The following is a 25849-nucleotide window of genomic DNA, read 5'->3' on the forward strand; positions in this document are numbered from 1 at the left end:
AGAACACATTTTGAAGATAGCAGATATATACCACATTTTCGTCAAGGTGCCCCCTGCATTTGCCTTGTTGCTTCTGAAATATTTTGTTATTGGAGAAATTGCCCAGAGGTTCTATTGTTTTTTCAGGTCTTAGAAAACAAGTAGCTGCTTCTCCTTTTCCCTTTCCCAGTTTTATCAGCCAAATAACAGTAAATCGTTCATGGTAATAAAACTTGATCTTAAATGACTACAAAAGATATAATGATTATATTTAATTAAGTCCATCTTTGGCTGTTTCAATATAATGTGCTTTCCTTTAATAATTTAGTTTCTAGTTACCTAATCCTGTTACAGTGATTATACCTACTTGACATAGTTAACTAAAATCTGCATATTCTGAGTTTGGAGAATTTCTTGAACTCTTAGAGACAGGTAATTAAATTATTTCTTTTCTTCCCACATTTTATTTCTGTCTTTTAAAAAGTCTTTTTATTTTTATCACCTTTAACTGCTTTAACTGCTTTAACTGGAATAAGGCAAATCTTTGCTCAAAGCAAATCAAACCATTCTCTTCTTGCTTAAAATAAAATACACACCAAATTAATAATTTATCTTAGTTATAGTGATTTAACCAAATTAATTAATGCTAATAACAAAGGCTACAATTTACTTTTTCCTGGGATTGTGTTTTTCTTATTGGCATTCTTCCCCTTATGGCAGATGTGGAAATAGCAAAGTAAAACACTTTGTGCTGCATTTGACTTGTCTTCTAGGAAGGAAAATAGTATGAGATCAATTTTTGCATCACCCTAACTGGGAACACTAGTTATAAAAGGACTAAAGTATTGTGATTTATGAAAAAGGTGGGGGATGGGGAAAGAAAGTGAGAAACTGGGCTACTCTACCTGGTCACTAGGGTGTCATCCCTTGCACTGAACAGAAGAAAAGCCATTGCCAGTGTTCCCCTCGGGTCGCATACGTGACTTAGGGTTCCTACTGGACACCCACCCACCCTCAAACAACTTGACAATGGAACTTTCTTTCCTGGGCTTCTGGGTCCTGCCTAGAGGTGACATTGGGAATCTTTCCCATATCCCCTACAGTACATTTCTCATAACTTCATAATGAAAGGGTGGCTAAGGCTCATCTTGCCCCTTTACTGAAATTGTTCTAATTTTTCTAAATAATACTGAACCACACACAGCTTCTCTGGTTCACGCAAATGAACACCCAGAGATAGAATCAACAGAAACCTAATGCAGCTTATGGGCCAAATGATCTGAAAATTTCTTTGGGTGGCTCAGATTTTATAGTTTCCATAAAATATGGGCTTTTTCAAGCCCATTGTTGGTTGAAACTCTGGACTGCATCAAAAGAGGGCAAGAGTCTATTATTGGTTGTGTTTTCAACATTGGGAAGTATCAAAAGTGGGAAAGAGAAGGAAGACGCAAAATGACTGGAAAGTAGAAAGCAAACCCAGTCCTGTAGATGCTGAAGCAAGGCATAGGGCAACTCAGAGAGGAGGCAGTACAAGAAACCAACGTTATGGGTCTGGTAGGCAGAAGACACAGTTTCAAAGTGGACCCTTAGCTCAGGCAGCTGGCTTTTTCCACCTCTCAGAACAGGTACTGAAATCCTCATCCTCCACCCCACCTCCGCCCCTGTAATGTTTACCAAATCAAGTCCAATATATTTTTCAAAATTAGGTGCCACAAAAGATCATGACAAGAGAAATTAGTAGCTTTTCCAAATTGAGTCACCACCACTGGATAATCTGGGAATTCATATAGGGAAAGAGAATATCTTTTAAAAAATTCCTTTCCAAATTCCAATCACTTGCTAATCCATTATATCTAAGCAAAATCTTAGTCCTATTAAATTTTCAGTTACTTTAAATTGCCCAATTTTAACAAAACTGTTCTTAAGGAAATTTATTTGGCATATCAGAGAAGATACTACAGCAGTTTTTACGTCATTCCAATAGAAACTTTACTCATTTTACTGCATTATTTGTTTAGATGCCCCTACCTGTTCAAGTGATAACTCCATGAGTGCAAGATTTTTTCCTCATCTTTATTTCTGAGCCCTCACATAGATATTGGGATAAATGTACACTTATACTGGAAGAATGGATGAGTTATTATAAGAGGATTTTACCCATATACCTGGTGATTTTAATGGACTAGGTTTTTGGCTTACTGGCTGGCACTGCCACGATTAGATTCCATTCATTGCCTGGTTTCCAGAAAGAGAAATATATTCTCAGGGCCTCCCCATTCTTTCCTCTGCCTGTTGCTTTCTGAATTCTACTTCCCACCATCCACCTGAAACTCTTCTCACCAAAGTCACCAATGTCTTTCTAGCTGTCAGTTTAAAAGAAAAATTTTAAATTCTCATATTAATGACTTTATAATGAAATGACCATGCTGATCACTCTGCTCTTTGGGAAACTCTTCCCTCGTTTTTTCTCCACCTTCGCTGGCTGCTTTCTTTCTTGACCTCCAGTATGGCCCTCTCCCTCTCTTTCTGTCCTATAAATGCCATTGTAATCTAAAATGTTTCAACCATATTCCCCGTCCCTTCTCTGCCTTTCCCTCTCTACCATTATTTTATGATTTCTAAAACAGGTTTCTAAAACAGGAAATTCAGCTCAGAAAATGCTCCTAGGATCTAGACCACTATAGCCAATTGCCTATTTTACATATCAAGCTTTTTTTTTTTTTTAAGGATATACTGGGGATTGAACCTGGGACCTCATACAGGCAAAGCAAGTGTTCAGCCTCTGAGCTACACCCACTCCCAAGCTGATTATGTTTTCTTGCACATTCCCTAAACATCTGCTCTTCCTTCTTTCTTTAGTGATACACGCCACCATCCTCTTCATCACCCAAATGAGAAAGCTAACATTAATCCACAACACCTTCTTCTCTCTCTCCCACCCAAATCCCACCAATCCCAAGTCAGTGGTACTGCCTAAATCTATTTCTGTTTTTTCCTTCCTCGCCATTTCCACAATAAGACTATTACTTCCTTTCTGTATTAACATAGGGAGGATCATATTTGGCCTTCCTGACTCCAAGAAATCCATCTTTCACATTACTGTTAGTCATCTTTTAAAACCCAAATTTGTTGTAACGTTTAATTTGATTATTTTTTTTAGTATACGTATCTCCAACAGATTTATTTTGTTAGAAAGAAACAGATTTTGAAAGAAAAAGACAGCATGGGCAGGGAGAGCATGGAAGAGAAAATAAATACAAATATAAGCTGTTTTGCTAATTGTCTCATAACCACAACAAACTAGTACAGAGAATGCACAGGACAAAACAACACAATAAAGGTTCAGAGATCAAGGTGCTCCCTTAAGAAGGCTAAGGATATCAGTGTCTGGTATTTGGAGTTTAGGCTGCAGTCCTTGTTTTTGGATGGATCACTGGGTGTCACAGTCCAGGCTTTGACCAGATTTGAACAAAAGAATGCCCTCTTTGCCCAGGTAGAAGTAGATGAAGTGCTGTCACATAACTACTGAAGTTTCTACCCACAATGCAGTGCCATTTCCCTTTCTTTTCCAACCTCTACCCTTGCATCTCTGTATTCTTATTTATTAAACTGTATTATCAATCTTTCTTCATATTCTGCTGAACTTCTGATAATGTTTGACACATATTGGGAACTCAGTGGATGTGTGATGACTGGGTGAGTTAATAAACAATTGAATATTAAGCCAAAGAATAAAGGGAAGTGAATATTGTGTAGAAAGCACTGTACGACGTGTTGTAGAACATAGTGTCAAATTTCTGGTTTGGGAGCTAATCTGTGTGATTGAAATAATTGCTTAATTTTTCTAGACCACTGACTCTGATTCTTTTTACTAGATATTTCTATCATTGAAAGGATGTACTTTTAAATGGGTTAAATGACATTCAGTCTATCAGAGAATGATACCACCCTTGGGAAAGATTGTGTGACATTATGATTGCTGAATCCTAGCCTATTTCTGAATTTTCCTTTCCCTTTTCTTATAGATGGAAGTCCTTACACTTGGTGGGTTGGCAAAGCCAACGAGAAGCACTACTACTGGGGAGGCTCTGGACCTGGAATTCAGAAATGTGCTTGCGGCATTGAACGTAACTGCACGGACCCGAAATACTACTGTAACTGCGATGCTGATTATAAGCAATGGTGAGTACTCATTGTCCACGCTGAGAAGCTTGTCCTCTCAGTGTGCCGTTAGGTCAAACTAATTAGATAGAAGAGAAAGTTTGAAAAGTGCTGAAATAATAAGATAATAGGTTAGAAAGGTTTGGAACTAACCAAGTTGACAAATGACAGGAACTTTCTGAAAAACATAAAAGCAGAAAAGAGTCAGTGCTACAAGGGTATGCATTTAGAAACAGACACATAATTGATATGTTTGTATTTTATTCAGAGAGAAAAATAATGAGCCATGTAGCAGACAGTGATTTGCATTATAAAAATGTGTTTTATAATGTTGCATTATAAAAATGTAACAATAGAAGGGGACGGCCGCAGGCAGGGAGCCCCCGTGCATGCCTGGAAGGGCACCTTCCTCTGGTGAGGGCCATCACGTCCTGCAATATTTGCTTTGAGTATTTGGAGTGGGAGAAAAAAGAGAGAGAGAGAGAGAGAGAGAGAGAGAGAGATGGAAATAAAGGGAGGGAGAGGGGAATATTATGTGGCTCTTGTCTCCAGCAACAGTGCTTCCCTGTCTACTTTTCTTTCATGTCTTGAATGTTTATAACTCTGATACAAATCAGCTCAAGAAAGACCTATTTGGGGTTCTTTTCATCTCTCTACTGGCTTTTGTCCTGTTTCACAGCAAATGGCTGGGTCTGTGTCAGTAATAGATAAAGATCAAATTAGCTCTCAGGCCTGTAAAAAGGAGATCCCAGAAGTTTAGGTGTAAGAATATAAACCTAAAGAAGATTCCTCCACAAGCTCGTGTACTGTGCAGGTTTCTTGCAAGTTCAGAAACTTTGAGAAGGTTTCTATGCTCTATTCCTGCTGGTGGACAGAAGCAGAAAGCAGAGCCCTGAATTTCCTCATGTGACTAACCACAATTTACTGTAGTCCTTCTCTTTATTACCCTATTTAGAACAATTTAGGAGGGAAGTTAATTTTAAGAAAAATAATTCTTAAAATGTAAAGTTTTGGTTTTTTAGGTAGAATGTCTACTCATTTTTCAAAAGCATTTTTCCCTTAAAAATTAAATTAATTACCAAAACTATATACTTTTATATATATAATATATAATCTACTTGTATATACAATATTTCTAAATTACTATCATTAGTCTTTAATTATGGCTTTATTATAAAGAGAAAAAATTGTGATACTAATTTTAAATTTTATTCACTTGGAATGCATAACCCCTCTGGCACCCTGCCCTCTGCCCACAAACACACTATACAAAGATTGAAAGTCAGGAGAATGGAATTGAAAGGGCAGAGGCTTTGAAATTAACCTTTCATTCATTCATCCATTCATTCAGAATGTCATTTAGTCAACAATATTTATTCAGCATCTATGTGCCAAGGAGTCTTCTAGGCACTGAGGCACTGCGGATAGAGCCGTAAATGACAAGAACAAAAATCCCTGCCCTCCCCCCAGCGTGGGACATGACACCCGGGGATGAGCCTCCCTGGCAACGAGGGACCACTATCAACTACCAACTGATGATGCAACTGGAAAATGACCTTATACGGAAGGTTCAATGCGGATCAGCAGAATATCCATGTCTACATAAAATACCATGACTTTAAAATGCTGTTTGACCTAAAGTAAGGGGGAAATGGAAAGGAGAAATGAGTTTATATGGCTACGAGTTTCTAAAAAAGAGTCTGGAGGCTGGCAGAAGGTTTGCCCTCATGCACAACTGAGCAGAGTCAGAGAGACAGATAAAGCAGATACAACCCCCAGATATTGGTTCCTTTGAGGGCTAAAGAGACCCATGGGAGTTATGGTCATGGCCGATGGGGTTAACTACCAGGGCAGATGGCCCCTCTTTGGAAATGGTGTTTATATGTGATGAATCTGGACTCAGATGGGATCTCCCTTCATAAGACTTTCATGCTAATGTGCTGGAGGTGCAGTTAATGTTGGGGTTTAAGATATATTTAGGGGATTTGAATCTCTGGACTGACAATGTGATAGCCAGATCCTGAGCCTCAACAGACTCCAGCACCTACAATCTGATTTATTGGACTTACCACACTCAGCTAAGATGGAGGTGAAGAAGGACAACCACCACACCATGGAGCCTAGAGTGATTACAACTGAAAATGGGAGGATTGCATCCAGCATCCAGGTGGAATCTGAGCCTCCTCTTGACATAAAGGTGCAATGGACACAACCAATCCAGTGTCCACATAGAAGAGGTGGCATTGGATTGGGAAAAGTGGACATAATGGACAAAGGGTATGGGGAAAGGCAGGAAGAGATGAGAGGTGGAGGCGTCTTCGGGACATGGAGCTGCCCTGGATGGTGCTTCAGAGGTAATCACCGGACATTGTAAATCCTCACAGGGCCTACATGATGGAATAGAGGAGAGTATGGGCCATGATGTGAACCAATGTATATGAGGTGCAGAGGTGCCCAAAGATGTACTTACCAAATCCAATGGATGTGTCATGATGATGGGAACGAGTGTTGTTGGGGGGGGGGGGAGAGAGGGGGTGGGGGGGTGGGGTTGAATGGGACCTCACATATATATTTTTAATGTAATATTATTACAAAGTCAATAAAAAATAAAAAAATTAAAAAAAAAAAAAAAAAAATCCCTGCCCTGACTTACATTCTTGGTACCACCCTTCGTTAGCATACATCTTTTTGCAAGTCACTCAATGTCTCTCAGATCTATTTGTCTATTCAACCCTGATTATATACATACATGAAACATTATTTTTCAGACATCATACTGAGGGCTGGAAATACAAAGAGGACTAAAGTATGCTTTTATGCTCAAGGAACTCATAAACTAGTTGGAAAAGCACACAAACAAATAGACATTGTAATATACTAGAACCAGGGGAAGAAAATTTAAGTCTAAGTGAGGTGGTGAGAGGGGGAATCAAGAAAGGCGTCACAAAAGGAGAGATGTGCAAAAGAAATGAAAGAGTCTGCCTGGCATACTGCCCCTGCCATGATCATTTTTAGGGAGAAACCTGTACGAGCCCAGCCAGTTTTGTGAACTATGAGTGCAGTAGATCTGGGACATAATGTGGAGAAGAAAGAGGGAACCACAGAGATGAGGCAAAATGTATAGGCGGTATAATAGAAGAGCTCACAGTTCCTTTCGGGAAGTGTTAGGAGTTCGTATTTATCAGAAACGAAGCCCTGTGAAAGTGGAGGGAAGGGTTAAGAATGAGCAAGAAGATATTGTGTAGTACTGGAAGGGCATTGAGGGCTTGAGGTAAGATGATGTCATGATGATGGACAATGGGGAAAATATTTATGACATATGTAGGAAGTGGTACCCACAGGATTTGATGATTGACAGGCCAGGAGAGAAGAAAATAATGGAGTCCGAGTAGGCTCACCTTTAGGAATGAGAGACTGGGTGGAGGTAAGGCCATTTATTAGGCTAAGGAATAAAGATTTGACAGGGAAGATGATGAGTTCAGCTTTGAAAATGTAAGTTTGAGGCATCAGCATTTATGTCTAAACCCAGCAGGGTAACATTCATGGGATTACAGGTAAGAAATATTGATTTCAGAGAAATTAATTTGCCTCTGAAACCATTTCAAAGAACATACTTGCATTCAGATCACAGTTTAAAAGACTTACTGCAGGTGTAACTATTCCACCTTCATGCACAAATATACTCCTCTAGTGAACTTGGACTGAATTGTAATATCTCTCAGTTATTCAGGGCCCTTGGTTACTGCTGATGCTTTGTCCCTTCTGGCTCAATAGCAGCTACAATATTCTCACCATTCTCTGTGAAGTTCATCAAATATCTCATGGAATAGGCACTATAATTTTGAGAAAACTGGAAAGCATAATGAATGTTTCTAATGAAAATCTATTAAAATGTTCTCTATCAGGAAGTGGATGTGGCTCAAGTGATTGGGCTTCTGTCTACCATATGGGAGGGCCCGGGTTCAATCCCTGGGGCCTCCTGATAAAGGTGTGCCCATGCAGCCAGCCAGTGCCCACTCAAGTAAGTCATGCTGCAAGATGATGATGAACAAAAGAGAGATGAAGGGGAGAGTCAAGGCGAGGCACAACAGAAACGAGGAACTGAGGTGGCGCAAGTGACAGGGAACCTTTCTCCACATCAGAGGTCCCCAGGATCTAATCCCAGTGACTCCTAGAGGAGAAAAACAAGAAGACAAAAAGAGAAATAGACACTGAAGATCACACAGCGAATGGACACAGAGCCAAAAGAGCAGGATGGTGGGGGGAGGAGAAAATGTTCTCTATCTAACACAAGATAAAAAGGTTTTGGAGATGTTTTATTGGTCTTTGAATTCACCAGTAACTGGCAAACTATCCACACATGGGTGCATTAAATATATCAGAATGAATAGGAATTATTTCTAGAGGTGTGTTCCAAAATGGGAACACGGGAGTAGAGAGAGAATGAGACTGAAGTGAGGAGATTTTCCATCCACGCCCAGTTTACCACTTTTTGGTGAGGCTTTTACTTCTCTGAAGCTTAGATTTATTATTTGTATAATAAGAATAAATCTTAATTAGCAGATTTTTGTGAGAATTAAATAGAATATATAATATGAAAACACTTTATAAATTGTAAAATACAGGATACACAGTTATTCGCAATTCTTAGTTATCCAATTCTTATTTCAAATCATAATGAGTCTAAATGAATCTAAGAAATGAAATTAGACTTCTTAAAAGGGGTCTGTATTAGTAAGCCAACAGAATACCAGAAATCTGTTGGCTTCTATAAAGGATATTTATTTGGGGTAGAAACTTACCATTGCCAAGCCAAAAGTGTAATTTACTTCTCTCACCAAAGTCTGTTGCCACATGTTGGAGCAAGATGGCTGCTGATGTCTGCAAGGGTTCAGGCTTCCTCTTCCTCTTAAGGATCCATGGTCCCAGCTTCTTCCAATGTCAGCTGTAGGCTGGGATAAGTCTTGTCTCTCTCCTGGGGCTCATTTTTCTCTGGGTTCAGTTGCTCTGCTCTCTCCTGTGTGTTTACTTCCCAGGCTCCTGCTCAAAACTCCAACCTCCCTTCTCTGTGGTGCAGTTTCTTTGTAAGTCCCCGCCCACCAAGGGCAGGGACTCAACATCCTACTGACATGGCCCAATCAAAGCCCCAATCATTATTTAATCAAGTAAAAGTGAAACCTCTGAATCTCATATAATCTAATATGACTAAAGAAACAAACCAGTTTACAAACATAATCCAATGCCTATGTTTGGAATTCATAAACAATATCAAACTGTCCCTTCATGCTTTCTACCTGCTTATGCAACAGGCCTCGAGTCAAATTCCAGAACAACACATGGCAGGGAACTTTATTGGAGAGACTTAACAAAATATGGGTCATCAAAAGAAGAGAAGATGTGGGTCCCTCAACTCCCATCATCCCTGGAAGAAAGAAGCTGGAGCCTGGGCATTCTGCTGAATACACTAAGTTCCAAGGAGCCTGAGATTTCTCTGCCTTCTCAGAAGGCAGCCATGAGGGTAACTCCATAGGTGGAGGGAAATCAGACTGTTAGAGCACCAAGCAGTGTTGGTGCCAGCAATTACAGGCATTGTCTGGGAGTCATACCCCCAACAACCATAGGGAGAAAGTTACTGTCCCTTTAGGAAACTGTCTTTGGGTACCTCTTTGCTACTCTAGAAGAATCGGGAGCACTCTCTCAGCTGGTTCATTATCCAGGCACCCAAAGTATGCTCTTGGGATCAATGCTATTCAGTTCTTTTTGTTCTACCACAGAGGACAGCTGAGGGATTGGGGAAGAGGAAAATCTAGTGCATAAATCTGCATAAAATTCACATATGCACAGTAGTGTCTGCTATGATGCAAGTAAGGGTGAAAAATATTCTATAGAATCTCACGCTCTCAGATTCTGTATCCAGTCAAAAAAGGAACTTCTCCTAATAATCTTACCTCAATCACAGTCATTTGACTAAATGGACCGAGACCAAAATGGGTGTCAAGTCCTCCTATGCCATTTCTCTCTATCCTAGTCATGACATTTAACTTCTGTAAGTTTTATTCTCAACAAAATAGAGATAGATAGCACTTCCTAATTCATGCCAAGATCTTGGCAAAGTGCTTTCATAAATAGATGTTTAAAATTACAGTAGACTATTACTACTACTACTACTACTACTACTAGTAGTAGTAGTAGTAGTACTACTTGGATGTTGGCTGGATCCCCAACTAAAATAATCACAAAACCCTTAAATTTCAAGTGCATGAATTGGGGCCCAGACAAATTTAAATGACTTTCCCAAATTCCAGAGGAAATAACGAGCAGAGAAAAGACTGAAAATCAGGCCTCCAAACTTCCAGTCAAGTATTTTTCTATAGCATCATGATAAAAAAGATTATCCACATCATTTTTATTTTTTAAATGATTTATGAATATAAGGTTTTAACTAATCATATGTGAGTTTTAAACTTAGTGCTTAAACCATAGACCACATTTCAAATGTTCTTTTTTAAGAACTCAAAAACTAAATTGAGCATTTATTCTTGTTTTGTTAAAGTAAAGTAAATAAAAATGGAGCTGGGAGAAATGAGATTTTAGTTCAGATAATGATTGGGTTTCACAACAAAACTGCAATGGCATGTGAGTACTATAACCATTTCGATAATTGCCGATTATCTATGCTCTGAGAAGTTTTGCACAGTTATTTCTGAGATTGAATGTAATTTAACATTTATGATTTACTATTCACAGCAATTGTAAATATTCCCACCTACAGTGCCAGAATCCTAATTAACGGAGCCTTGGTCTCAGCTAAGTGCCCACTGCTGGGTAATTCCTGGTCTCTTGCAGCCTGACTCAATGAGCTAGATCATCACATCTGAAATTAACAATTCCAAAATGGAATTATCAGTGAAGGGGTGCCATTCATTGCTTGAGTGCCTTTCTCTCATTGTACTTGTGGAATTTCTGGATAGCTGTATCTTGGCCAAGATGAGTAAATAGATAGGGAAGTAAGTCAGGTAAACAGCCATTAGCATGGTCTTTGTGCTACAATTAGTAAGCAGTTCCCATGGCAATATTAGAAAGATCAGTAAAGTACTAATCAATTATACCCTATTCTATTGACCCTGTATGGAAGAATTGGCTTGTCTGTGGGACTTTTCTTCCTAGGCCAGAAATAATCGGTGACCAATTTTTATACATAGAAGAGAGAAATTTATCAAAGAACCTCTTCAGTATTTCGAAGCCAGAAACTTATACTTGATTGGGACAGCTCACTGTCCAACAACCAAATGCTGAATGCTTTCAAAAGTGATCATTATATATATTTTTCATTGTTTAGAAATGATCTGATATAATCTTCTTAATAATATTTCCCCAAAATCTTCATAGTTCCTTTTACTCAAAGCAAAATATTTACATATGCATTCTCATTTATCACATTGTTCAAATATAATAGTGAACATTTATTGAGTGTTAATTATGTGCCAAGCATTAGTCCCAAGTACTTAAATATCCTCTCATTGAAACATCATATTGACCCTGTGTTAAAGATACTAGTTTATCCCATTTTACAGATGAGGAAATTAAGCCCCAGAGAAGTTTAATAACTTTCCTGAGTTCACACAGCTGGCAAGTAGTAGGCAAACTCTTAGTAGACCATGCTTAGATATTATACAAAACACAGAAGCTGCATAAAAATTTAATATGCTCACTACAGAGCACAGTTGTATTTTTAATATTTACTTTGACTTACCTCTATCTTCCTCCTGATTTTGTTGTTAAAAAAAACTCTTATGTTTTATATTATAAGCATTCTTTATCATGAACAGTTTCAAATTATTTATATATGTAACCTGGTTTTGAATCCTAGCTCTATCACTTGCTAGCTCAGTAACTTTGAACACCTTCTCCCTGACAGTTTCCTTAGCCACAAAATTGAACCTCCGTCATAGAGTAGGTATGAAGTTTAGATGAGAGGGTACGCATGAGCATTTCCCCAGTAAATGCTCGAAAACCACCTATTGTTGTCTCTACTGGTTCCACCTCGCACTGTGCGTGCCCGCGTGCACAGGGTTACCCCATGCTTTCCCGCAGTGCAGCCCAGAGGTGTTCAAGAACAGCTTCCCCTGACTCGTCCCCTCTGACTTTCTGGCATTAATGCCCTGTCGCTGCTGCTGCAGCTGCTGCCCCCCTGCCCCCCCCCCCATGAGATTCTTGCTCTGCTGGCTACAGGTGTCTGTCTGTGACTGTCACCCATGCCCTCTAATCATCCCCAGTGAATGGAAACTAGGTTGATGACTTTCAGCAAGATTCACCTAAAGGCTTGGGGCTAACAGAAATATTACACGGAGGAAAACTAAGAGGAGCCACCAGGAATAACCCCTCTTAGAGACCACCGTCAGGAGCCTGGTCCTGGAGTTTCTGCCTAGTTTCCAGGGACCCTCCCATGGATGATAGCCCTGTACTTGCTAATGGCACTGCTCGGGCATCTCTGAGCATTTGGATATAAGCCTGAAACTCCTCCATACTCCAGAGGGAGAGGAAGTCCTCCTGCCCATCTCAAGGCCTGCCTCAATTCCTAAAGAAAGAACATAGGTTTCTTATGCAAACATGAATTCTTTTCAGGAGAAAATTCCCAGCTTAAACCACAAAGGGCAGTGCACATCACCATGGCCCAGAACAGGCCATCGCAATCCATCCACTCTGGATACATGCGTACTTTGAGGACATTTCCCCAAGTCTGGGTTTCAGCCTTGGTTGGTACCTCCTGTGGGACAATAGTCTACCTCAGTGTGTGCAGTGACAACTTCAGTCCAGTTTAGTTTCCTAATCTCTCATCATGAGGGGAGAAGATGAGGTCTTTAAGTTCCTCCTTCCACCCTTTCATGTGGAAAACACTGTGGACAAAATTGCAGGCATTGCTCCAAAGAAGAAAAATTCATTTTCAGGGATCGGAAATGTTAAAACCAGTTTTACTATTGGCACCGGTGGTGGCAGGAGAAGGTTAGAGCAGGTCGGGGATAAATTCTCTAATATTGCATGGACAGGGTCCTGCTAAAGTAACATCATTAGATAGAAAAACACATCACAAAAACATTAAACTTTAATTGCTGCCTCCAAATTTAAGACTTAATGAGGAGCAATATGTAGGTATTTGCCTGATATCTCCATGAATGGAAGACCACAGCAGTTCTCTCTCCAGAATTAAAGATGTACCCTCAAGAAAACACTAGAAATCACTCCCAGAAACAATCAAAACCACTTTTTTACAGGTTTAGACTTTTAAGACTCAACAATGGCAATTCAATGAAGGAAAGAAACAGAGAGAAAGAGAAAGAAAGGGAGGAAGGAAAGAAGGGGAAAAAACCAACAGATGGATGAAAGCAATAGTAAATTACGCTCTTTCTAAGAGATTAGAAAAGAGAACTCTTCAGTATCAAGGGAGGAGCCACTGTAGTAGTAGCTGTGAGACTGAGCAGAAGAGTGGGACAACCAGAGTTTGTATCCCTGCACCAAATCTTAGCCAGGTAGTGGACCTCTCTCATCCAGGTTTTCTCGTATGTGAAATGGTGGTGATAACCATACCTGCCTTCAGGGTAACAGTGTGGATTAAATTATGAACACTTGGTGAAACAGGTGGCTAGAACTGCACTTCACCTGTAGCAGCTAAAAGTAGCTCTTTGTACTGTCATTGGCAATGGTGCTGGAACCAAGCTCCTAAATACACTCTCGTAGGGATGTAAGATGGAAGCCACCTTTTTGAGAACAGTTTGGAAATTGTTATCACAGCTTGAATGCCTGTGTTCTTTTAACCATTCACTGTATGACATTTACCCTCTTGAACAAATAAATAATATATATATAAGTTCTAAAATTTTGTTTTAGCACTTTTTGCAGTGGTCAAAATGAAACAAACCCAAATAAATTTGTAAATGACGGAAATGTCCATTAAAGTTTTAGGTAATTATACTCTTATGAATATAATTGTTAAAGGGAAGGAAATAGATACATAAAAACTTGCATAAAAATATGTCAAAAGTATAAGTTCAAAAAACAATTTGCAGAATAGTATGTATAATATGAGTCTGTTTATTTTAAATGTATGCAAATTCATAACCCTTAGCCATGCATATACAATTTCTAGAAATTATTTAAAAGAAATTATTAATAATAGTTAACAGAGGGGATCAAGGATATGGGATATTGTGGGGAATTTCACTTTGTTTCTTCCTATATTTTACTTACTCTTTGAATTTTTTTTGCCATGGTCATATTTAAACTGTTCAATTAAAATGTTTTTAAAAGGTATTTTAAAACTTAAATTAAAAAATAAGGTTCCCTGCCAGCATCATGTTACATAAGGAAAAAATTCTGGTTGTTCTTTTTAAGAAAAAACATATAGAAAAAAAATTTTTTTAAGTAACTAAAACAAAAAAACATCCTATTATCGATTCTACTAGCCCCAGTATCCGAATGAATTTCTCAGAGAGCTGGAGCAGTCCTCTCTGCCCATTTTAGCAAAATGAAACAGAAAATTCATGCCATTACCCTTGCAATCACAGGCAAAAAAGAAGTTTATTCTTATTGATTTGAATTCTGTGGAGCTGATGTTTGCCCCTTTAAACATCAAAGTCCTGGGATCCTGCTTGGGATAATAATCACTTTACCTCAGTACACTCAGTGGTCTTACTCATACGTGTTATGGGAATGTGATATTACAGGAGTACGGATATTAGCCATGAGTAATATTCTTCTAGTTGTTAAACTGACAAAAACAATAGTTGATATTCAAGTATGCGTGTGTATAAAATAAAATTCTAAAATTGATAGCTTTCAATATGCTTCCTTTTCAGTTACATAAATGGAGATGCTATTTTGATCTAATGAAGACCATCTTCATTAAGTTAACCTTTGTTTTAAAAAAGAGAAAGAAAAAAGAAACTCTTTATTTGAATCCTATTTAGCCCCAAAACATGTTTCAGTATCAGAGCGGCGCTGAAGTAATTGGCATTCATAAAGCCAGAGCTGATTTCACAAGTGTCGTGCAGCCACACATACTTTATTACTCATACTTACTCTACCGAAGTTTACTGGTCAGATTTCATCTACCTTGAAGTTGCATCTAAATAGGATATTCCTTGAAAGTCTAACGCTAAGCTGTTTTAAAGTATAACTACTTTTCAATGTGTGGGGCAGGGTTAAGAGTCCAAAGTCAAGGACTTCTGCTCTCTTCATTAGGAAATGACCTTGTGATATGAAACAGGAAATATCAGGGTGGAGGTTCCATCTAGGAAAGTACTGGATAGCTCAAGTTTTAAAGTTACCACAAATGCCACTGTATTTCTGAAGTTCTGTGAATTAAAAGATTTACTGGCCACGGGGATAGGAAAATATCTCCACTAGTTTTCAGAAGAAGCATAAAAATGATATATTATATACTGTCTCCAGGGATATTTTGGTACCAACTTGCTTGGCACAGCATAGAATGGTCCTGTCACCTCACGGATTGTACATGACAGAAAGGTAATTGGGCACCGGAGATGTCAGCAAAGTGTCAATACAATTTGACCACTGCCCCCAAATCATATTGATGACAGTAAAGGCAGAGGGATTAATCAACTGTGAGCTGTCAAACGTTCAGAGCATGCTGTGGGTTCCCAAAATAGATACTATCTACCAACAGAATGTTAAATGGACTTGAATGGACTAGATTATATAGTGAATTTGAGAAAAACAGAACTAAGATCAAGATAGCTTTCTGAGATATCACAGTTCATTTCCCATCAACACTCCTCTCCCAAAAATGCTTTAAAAAGAGGGAGATCTGCTATGTTTTCTGGGTGGGGGGAGTGAAAGGGGGGTAAGCATTATCCTCCAGAGTCATTGTGTGATACCGTATGAATAAGGATCAAATTAAAGGCATGTCATTATGTTTAAAGTGTTGATGAAGCAATTTTGACTCACTTCATAATTATGGGCCCTGTAGAAAGCAGCACATGATACGGTCAATTTTTTTAATTTATTCTTTGTCCCACCAAACGTTTGAATTTATTGTGCCAAAATCTCATCATCACACTTTCCCCACCAGGCCAACCAGTCTTATTATCTCCTCTTTAGATTAATGATGCCACAAGTGTCCCCATTTTCCACATGTAAAATCCCATTGCCTTATATAGTACTGATTGGCAGCCACTTCCTTTACATGGATTCTAACTCCCCCAGGCCTTTCACAGACACCTGACCACCTGTTGCCACTGTCCTTCTCTTAAATCTAAATCTAAATTTTTTTAACTGATTTTGCAACACCTCCAAAATAACTTCCAGCCTCAAAGCAGCCCAATTTTACAACCCTGTCTTTATAACTGTTGTTATCACTGTCTGGTTTCATATTAGAATCACGTGGGGAGCTTTAAAAATGACTATTCACCAGGCACTGCCCCATACTAATTAAAATCTCTAGGGATAGGTTTTAGTCATCAGTGATTTTACAAGCTCTCATGGTTTCTAGTGAGGATTGAGACTCAAATGCAGGGCTAGGCTGAGCTGCTAGTAGAAAAATAAATAACACACATAGGATGGTGTAGCTGTTTGATATTGTTTATGAATTCCAAATATAGATATTGGATTATGTTTGTAAACTGGTCTCTTCCTCTGGACATATTAGATTATATTGGATTCACAAGTTTCTCTTTTGCTTGATCAAATAATGATTAAGGCTTTGACTGTGCCACATCAGTAAGGAAATTGGTGAGTGGGGACTCACAAAGAAACTGCACTGCAGAGAAGAGAGGTTGGAATTTTGAGCTGGAGCCCTAGGAAGAAAATACACAGGAGAAGAACACAGAGGAATAGAGATGGCTCCATAGACACAGCAGAGGCTTCAAAAAGAGAGAGAGAGAGTGATAGTCTACAGGTGACCTTGTGGAGAAAACAGAGCTGCTGAGCCCAAAGAGAAACGAACCCCAGGAGAGAGACAAGACTTATCCCAGCCTACAGCTGATATTGGAAGAAGCTGGGAGCTTTAAGAGAAGGAGGAAGGATGAACTCTTGGAGACATCAGCAGCCGTCTTGCCCCAACATGTAGCAACACACTTAGGTGAGGGAAGAAACTTATGCTTTAGGGCCTGGTAACTGTAAGCTTCTACCCCAAATAAATGCCCTTTATAAAAGCCAACAGAGTTCTGGTATTTTTCGTCAGTATCCCTTTAGCTGACTAATACAGATAGTTAAACAAAATGAAAATGTATTCCTCTTTTGTGTAAAAGAAGTCCAGGCTCTTTCCAGCTCCCTGTTCTAGCTTCCTTAAGAGTTTAACCCTATCCTCAGGATCCAATATGGCTTCTAAAGTTCCAGCCATCACATTCACATTCTGGGTACAAGAGAGAAAAATGGTAAAAAGAGGACATGCCCTCTTTCTTAGTAAATGACTTAATATACCATTTCTTAGTAAATGACTTAATATACCATTTCCCTTTGCAATCATTGGCTAGAACATGATTACAAGAATACATCTAGCTGCAAAGATGACTGCTTTATATAGCCTTTAACTGGGCATGAATGTACCTCACTAATACTGAGGATTCTGATATTAAGAAGGAGAGAAGGAGTTTTAGAGACAACCAACCGTCTCTGTCCCCGTATTAAAATTCTTCAAAAGAGCCCTGCTAAAATCTTACTCACACACTGTCAGCGCTTCCTGTTTCCTTCAGGATAAAGTTCATACTTTTTCAATGGCTAATTAGGGAGTTCCAAAGTTTCTCCTCACTTCACCTTGTCACCTTTATCTCATTCTCCATTGTGGCCATTCTGAGGATATTTGTACTTTCCCATTGCTGGTCCTTTTGCCTCCATCTGAGATATTCTGTCATGTGTCTGCCTATTGCCCATCATTCATCCCTGGAGCTCAAGCTTTGATTCTCCTCCTGGAGGAAATCTCTCCTGCCTTTCCCACATCCCCAAAGTCTAGTAAAAGTCAATAAGTTAAAATCTTGCTTCTTAAGCCTTCCAGAACAAATTGCACTTTTGTCAAGTTATTTTCTGTCCTACTTTATATAATTAATTTCATATGTATCTGTCTTCTCTAAATTGTAAACATCACAAAGTCAAGAACCATGCCTTATTTATATTTTGTAAATCCTTTGGCACCTATCATTTAGCAGCTACTAAATATTTGTGATTTCAATGAAACGTGTAGTACTTTAGAGATTCATAGTTGTTTAGTGCTTATAAAATTGTCTTTTTGTCATGAACCATAAGCACACACACAGACACACATACCTAAATTTCACCCTTTTTAGATATTTTTTTACAATATACAGCAAAAATTGGGAAATTATTTTATACTAATTAGTAACATAATTCCACCAACACAGTGTTGTTTTTTGTTTGTTTTTAAGGTTTTTGTTTGTCTATTGGCTAATTTTTACTGTTTTTATAGAGAATTCTAAAAAGAAGACAGAATAGTATGCTAAACATCAACATATCCATCTTCTAACTTCAGCAATGATCAATATAGGACAATCTGGTTACAAATATACCACCACCCATTATAACCCCCACCCCCCATATTATTTAGAAGCCAATTTCAGACATTTGATCACTTCACCCTTAAATATTCAAAATGCTTCTCTAAAAGATAAGGACTCTAAAAAAAAAATCAAATTACCATTACTCAGCTAAAGCAAAGAAACAAAAATTTCCTAATGTCCTCAAATAATCAAGTTTCACATTACCTTTTTTTAATATATATCAACTTTAACACTTTAGAAAATATAGACCCCAATTAAAGTCCATTCATTGCTCTTGCTGATGTCTTTATGTCACTTTTTGTAGAGTCTTTCGTTCTTTCATTCCTTTAATCAATTACTCATTGAGTCTCCACAAGGCACTCAGCTCAGTCAATGACAATGAAAGATGAATGTCAACTCACCACTTTTTATCTGTATGACTTTGGGAAATTACCTTTCTTGCCTCAATTTCCTCTTCTATGAAATGAGAATAATAATATTGCCTATTCATAGTGATTTTTGAAGATTCATATTTTTGTGCCATTTTTATATTATTTTTTAGACCTCTATATTTCAAGAGCTTATGTAAGCATAATAAAGGGGAACAGAGGATCAAATAGACAAGGAAGGAGACAGATCTTTCAACACACATTTATTGAATGCCTACTAGGCACAAAGGCAGAATAGAAAGTTGGGAAGGGAATTCAATGATGAGAACACAGACTAACACTAAAAAATTAGGGTGGGAGTTTAGAGCGCATATTTGCAAATCAAAGATAACTTGTAAAGTCTTTTAAGAACCCCAGGGAAAATTGTTAAGAATGATTCTGTCAAGTTCCAATTAGCCATATACAAATTATCTGTACCATAGACTATTCATAATATATTTTTCTAGTATTGAGAGCATTACAATAAGCACATTTAATCTTTGTTATATCTTAAATATGCATGTCTATGCAAATTACAAGTAAAAGAATATTAAGACAAAAGGAAAATAAATTTTAAAATGTGATAAAGGAAAGAAAAGCAATGATTTGAAATAGCCAGCCTTTCTTGTTAATAGTAGCCTTCTTGTTTCTGAATGTATATACTGGTTTTGGATTGACTGTGCCCCAGACTGTTTATAATTTGAAGGCAGTAAATCTATCATGGCACTAAAACAGCACCTTCTGAAATTTTAGGCCCCAGGTATCTGGGGGTTCGCTGCTCAAGCTTCAGTCTCCCTTGTTTTGAAAGTCTCAGACTGCCTCATTATCTTCCATAAAGATACCCGTGGCTTTGCAAGGACTTCTCCCTACATGATGGGAACTCATCTCTAGAGGGAAAGTGATAATATGCAAATGGCAGTTTGTATTTTTTCCTAGTAATTTTTCCATCCACAGTAGTCCTATCCTACCATTGGGACAACTCTGATCAGGGTTGCAGAGTCTTGAAGTCACTCAGCATGCCCTATTTCCTGTGACTGCCTTTACACTCCCAAATCTAAGAGTAGTTTAAAACACGTTCACCTCTGTTAACTCTCTCAAGTCAGCATGGTAAAATGGACAAACAGGCGAGAGAGGCATGAGAGATGATTATGAAATTGCTAGTGAAGAAAGGACGCTAAAATCAGCTTGTTTGCTTTAGTTTAGTCCAGGCCCAACATGAGGCATCAGGAGATACGGTTACCAAAATGCAAAACAAAATAAAACAAAACTCCCTTAATGTCACCTGAGTCAAGTGTCCAAATCACACGAGGTTACAGCAAGCATTGGTTAGATTACATCTGAATTCTGTATGTATCCAATACTGAAAAACTAGAACATGAAAAATGAGGACAGAGAATTTGAAAGTATTCTATGTGAGAAATAACTGAAACAAAAAGGTCACTCTCCAGTACATAAATCCCTTCCTCAGCAATGCTGACAGAAATGGTCATTCACCTCTGCCAGTACATCTCTAATATTATACCAGTCGTCCCAGCCAAGGCATTCCAGGATTAGTCAGTTCTGGGCATTTACTGATGATTTACCAAATGCCAGGCACTACTTTCATTTCTTCATGTAATGTTCATAATAAATCTATATAAAGGCACTGTTATTAGCCTTGCACTGAGAATAAGGAAAACAAGACTTAGAGGGGCTGAGTAACTTGCCCAAGACCACAAGATGAGTAAGTGGTGAATGGAACGTAAAGGTGGGTCATCTGATGCTAGAGTCTAAGATCTTAACTGTTATGCTATATCCCTCTAGAGAGAAAGCAGAGTTAGAGTGCTGGTTTTTTAGAGAGCTGAAAGTAGGTAAGAGAGGTATAGCATAGAAAGCAAAGAGGTGTTATAACAACTCTTTGGCGAAGAAGAAAAGAGTAAACTCAGTCTTAGGCTGTCCTCCAGAGAACCTTGTCTGGAGTATGGGAACTGAGGTGTGCATAAGAGCAGCTGACAAAGGCAGACAGGAGAGTTTTAAAAAACACCTCTCAAATCAAAAAGAATATCTTTGTGGAACTTTGGGACAGATAAGGAGTTCCACAGAAGTTTCTAGAGAGAATAAGGAAAGTAACTAAAGATTAACTCAATGCCAAACAATTATTTAAGATACATAAATTTGCATTGATGCTGTGTTCAGTGTGTCAACAATATTATTTTAGTGAGTGTAAAAATATTTGTCTATTTTTTCCAATAATGCTAAATTTCTGCCACAATTCTTTTCTGAAGCAACTTGTACAGGTGTCGAGTAGAACATAAATGGCTTCTCACCTGTCTCCTAGTTACTTGTAGTTACTTGCACCTGGTCAAGCTTCTTTCTCTATCACCTGAGGTTTCCTCCACAGTATCAGGTTTTGCAGTTTTTATCAGGGGGTATCCTCATCATAAGCTGTGGCTGTCAGTGAAGGCCTCTGAAATCAAATCTTCTTTAGAAACATCAGAACTTTCTTTACCAGATTATAACCATCACTCGTGTGTTCTATGAAAACACTATGAATGTTACCAAGTCTTCCCTTTAGCTCTGCAGCAATCATTGCTCTCTGGAGATGCAGTGCAGAATCTTTATTTTATCATGTTTCTAATTTTTCGTATTATATGGCTCATCACTTATTGGCAGACTTTTGGAAACATAAATTTCAAGAATTTATTTCTACAGATATATACCTCATACAAGGTTACAAATAAGCAAATTTTATTTTACTGACTGAAAAGATGTTATATATTATATGGAAGAATTTAGGAATGGTGATATTGTAAAAACAAATATATTTCATTATTCTCTACTTGCAATCTGTTTAAATCAGATGCAAATGTTCCACTGAGCTAGGTATACATTCTTCAAATGAATAATTGAAAGTCCAATACGAAAATAAATTAAAATAGAGCTTCTTGAGGTGAAGGGAAGGAAAAGGTTAGGAGCTTCACCAACTTTACCTCTTCCCCCACCTGTTAATCTCAGCAATGCACATGAAGGATGTCTGTAAAACCTCCCATGCTCCATGAAGCACAACTTTAAAACCACGGATTTCAGAGATTAGGACGTTAAAAATTTAGTGAATTTGTAATAGGAATATAATGAAAATGTTCTTGTCTTCCATCACAAAATGTGAAAAGCAGTTGATAAAGATGGTCAGGGTCTAGCTGATCTGTTCGACTTACATTTTTTAGTCCCTTGGCATATCCTTTCTCTAGTTTATTCAAGATTTGATAGTTGTAGGCCACTGGTGTTACTAAGAGTCAAAAATCAAGGGATATTCATGTCAACATCTTTTTACATGTCGAATGCAGCAAATCACTATATTCCACGTATAACTGCATCCTTTCCAAGTTAACTTTAAAGTTTGATTGACTGGTATACAGATTCTAGTCTGTTAAAAGTATCTGAAATCTTTGTGTCAATGCTTATCATATCAACATTTGAGATGAATGTCAAAAAATGAGTAAAGAAATAAAAAGAGTTTACAAAGAAAAACTGAGGACACAGGAAATTTACATCAAGAAACAAAGGAGTGTTTTTAAAATACTTTATTGGTTTGAATTCATCTAAGACAATGGAGTTTTCGACTCTTGAAAGTTAAAGTTGACATATTTAATAGTACTTTTGATGATTTGGAGATGTCTACATTTCCTCTCTAGTTTGAATTATTTATAATTCCATAATTAATTACACAGAATAAAATTGAATTACTAATAAATGCTAGGGAAACCAATTTAAATTGACATTCATTTCCAAAGTCAGCTCTTACCTAATCACAGCAGATTTTTCAAGGTTTAATATTTACTATAATAAGACAATAAAATAACTGTACATATCAGACAGGGTAGAAAAAACTCCTTCAAAGATAAATATAATATTCTCAAATTGTAGTTAGTTTTAGATTGACCAAGAAAAAATTTTTTTAAAGATTTCCTCCACTTGAGGATATCTTTATTAAGGAAAGAAAGTGGAAAATGTTCTGATCCCCCAAAAGTTATTGTCCTGTCAATCAGACCACTCTCTTAATCATATGAAATCCTAGTGGTGGTTGCAACCTACGTCAAATGGAGGCAACTTCTAAAAGTCTCATTAGAATGGTTGAAATTCTCTGGATCTTAACTTATTTTCCTTGTGTGTGTCTGTGTATATGTGTGTGTGTTTCATATGAATCCCTTTCGTCCCCTATAGATTGTACTCACTAGTAACTAAATAGGATAAAAAAAGAAGTTTGATTTACTTTAAGACTTAGAAAAACATAGTAAATATAACTTCAAACATTGTGGTATAATTCAAACAGCTTTTGAATGTGAAAGAATTGGCAAGTATACACTAGTTAATTGATCAATATCATCATTTTCCCAAAATAAATTTTTAAACTCAAGTCATCCCTTTGCGTGCATGCAATATCTTCAGGATTTTATCAAGTAAAATAAACTCTTTTTCACTAATAATCTTTGAAATATTGTAACAAGTATACATATGAAGAATAATACTCCCCAAGTTTTTTTTTGTTTTTTGTTTTTCCACAGACAGGTTGGAAAACCATTGATTTGAACTGGGAAATTTCTTAAGAGAAAGATAGTGCAAAAGGCTAAGAGTCTGACTTTAGAGCCTGTCTCCTGTCAGAGCCAGGACTACCTACCTATTATTATATGGGCAGCCTTGGGGAAATTATATAAACTCCCTAAGCCTCTATTCCTAATCTAAAGGATTGCATGCATCCGGGTAAGGCTGAGGAAGTGTATACTGCTGTTGGTCACACTCTCTCCTTCTAAGGGCTGTGTTATGAATTAAATGAGATTATGTGTGAAGTGCAAATGAAGTGGTCAACAGTGTTATATTTTGTTATTGATGGGGAGCTTATTTCTCTTTTATCTCAATAGGGGAAATTTTTGACGCTATGAGTTGTCTGAGTGAAAAAAAATGCTAGGAGACCCTTGGCTATGAGTGTGGTGAATATGGAAGAAAAGTCAATGGGTTAGGGAAGGGCAAAGGAAGTTGTGTTTCTGACAGCCTGATATACATTTAGACTATGTTTCCTTGTGTAAATAGCTTTGTAACTGGTGGTCAGGTACTCAAACACTTCTAACTGCTCTACCTTGTGTTTAATAGGTTTCAAGAAGAGTCCGGGAACCATACCTTGTAATATGTCTCTTCTAGAAAATGTGCCATGGCATTAAAAAAAAATCTCTAAAACTTCGTGGGTGATCCATTTGGGTACTGGGTTCCACGGATCCATTGAGATAATGTGCAGTAGTCAAAATTGTAATGGCCAGTGTATGCTGCATTTGAAACAAAGTTCTGTGTAGCTTTAAATACCATATAGAAACTATGTTACTTAAGTGATCATTTTAAAGCCTCAAGTAGACACTATGTGGATAGCATTTACCACCAAGGCCACCATGCGGTAGGGGAAGAGTTCATCCCAGTGCCTCAGTGAAACATAGTGGTCCAGATTGTTTTGTGAACCATCCATGTAATGTTGCCTCATTTAAAAAGAATATCCTGGAAACTCAGCCTTTTATGTTCTTGCCCTCAATTCATCAGTATCATAAAATAATAGCATTATTATGAAATAATGTAGTTTAAATAAGATATAAAAATATGAAAGGAATTCAACTATAATGTGTTTCACAGGTGCAACCACTTAAAGATATATTAATAATATAGGTGTGATGCATTATTTACTGACTTCTGGTTTTTGAAAATAGTAAATTAGAATTCTGCCTGTAAATATTAAATTCCAATAAATGTCAAAAATGCCTATACTTTAACATAAATGAAGTCATCATATTTCAAATGTACTTACTTTTTAGTATCAGGAAAAAAGACATTTTTAAGAAGTGGAATTTTTAGGTCATACTGCTAATGTTCAAAAAAGGATGTTCAGAGGCTTTAATCATCTTTAAAGATATGTTCAAAAGCTAAATCAAGTGGTAGCTTTTGGGAGCGGGATGTAGGGTTTCCTATAAAATCAGTCCATTATGCTATGAATAAGTCTACCTCGTTGTGCTTAGGTATGTTTTTGCCAGTGAAGTTCCTTTTTTTCTAGGCCTATGGCTGGTCCCATGATCTAAACCAAAGCAGGTACCTGTGTCAGGCACACTCCTGGCCCCAAGAAGTGCTTACTGAATGCCTATTACATGGCAGGCCCTGTTCCAGGCGCTGGGGATACTGCAGAGAAAAAAAAAAAAAACAATGTCCCTGTCCCCCTGGAGCTTATATTCAGGACTGGCTACATAGTTTGCAAGCCCTGTGCAAAAGGAAAATGGGGGAAACCTTTGTTCCAAACTTACTAAGAATTTCAAGATGGTAAGAGCAGAGCATTAAAACAGTGCAGGCCTTTTCTGAGCACAGGACCATGTGTGACTACCCAGGAAGCACACAGTGATGCCATTCCTGCTTGCATCTAATATTCTGAATGCTAGGAGAAAAATGAAGTAAAAAAAGGTGAAGGGGAGCCGATGTGACTCAATAGCTGAGCACCGGCTTCCCAATATGAGGTCCCAGGTTCAATCCCTGTCCCTGGAACCAAAAAAAAGTGCAAGGAGGTTGCTGTTTTATGTAAGGTGGTCAGTGAGACATTTAATCAGGAGGTTAGGAAGAGAACTGTGCAGATATCTAGTAAAGAGTGATCCAAGAAAAGAGAGCTGTACACAGCCCTGAGGTATAGGTTTAAGGACCATCGAAGTGACTGGTATGGATGGAGTCCATTTACATAGCATTAAATGGTTTGGTGTGAAAAATAGAGGTAAGGAATAA

The 25849-nt window shown here is 37.8% G+C and overlaps 1 protein-coding gene across 1 annotated transcript in view; it reads left to right on the forward strand.

The window, feature by feature from the left end:
- CNTNAP2 (contactin associated protein 2) overlaps positions 1-25849 on the forward strand; it is a 2351919-nt gene that overhangs the window by 1790307 nt on the left and 535763 nt on the right. Inside the window, exon 14 of the mRNA XM_058297514.2 lies at positions 4005-4161. Coding sequence (XP_058153497.1) covers positions 4005-4161 — 157 coding nt within the window. The remainder of the gene's footprint in view (positions 1-4004; positions 4162-25849) is intronic.

The sequence above is a fragment of the Dasypus novemcinctus genome, chromosome 5, assembly GCF_030445035.2.
Source record: "Dasypus novemcinctus isolate mDasNov1 chromosome 5, mDasNov1.1.hap2, whole genome shotgun sequence".
In the NCBI taxonomy this organism is placed as follows: Eukaryota; Metazoa; Chordata; class Mammalia; order Cingulata; family Dasypodidae; genus Dasypus; species Dasypus novemcinctus.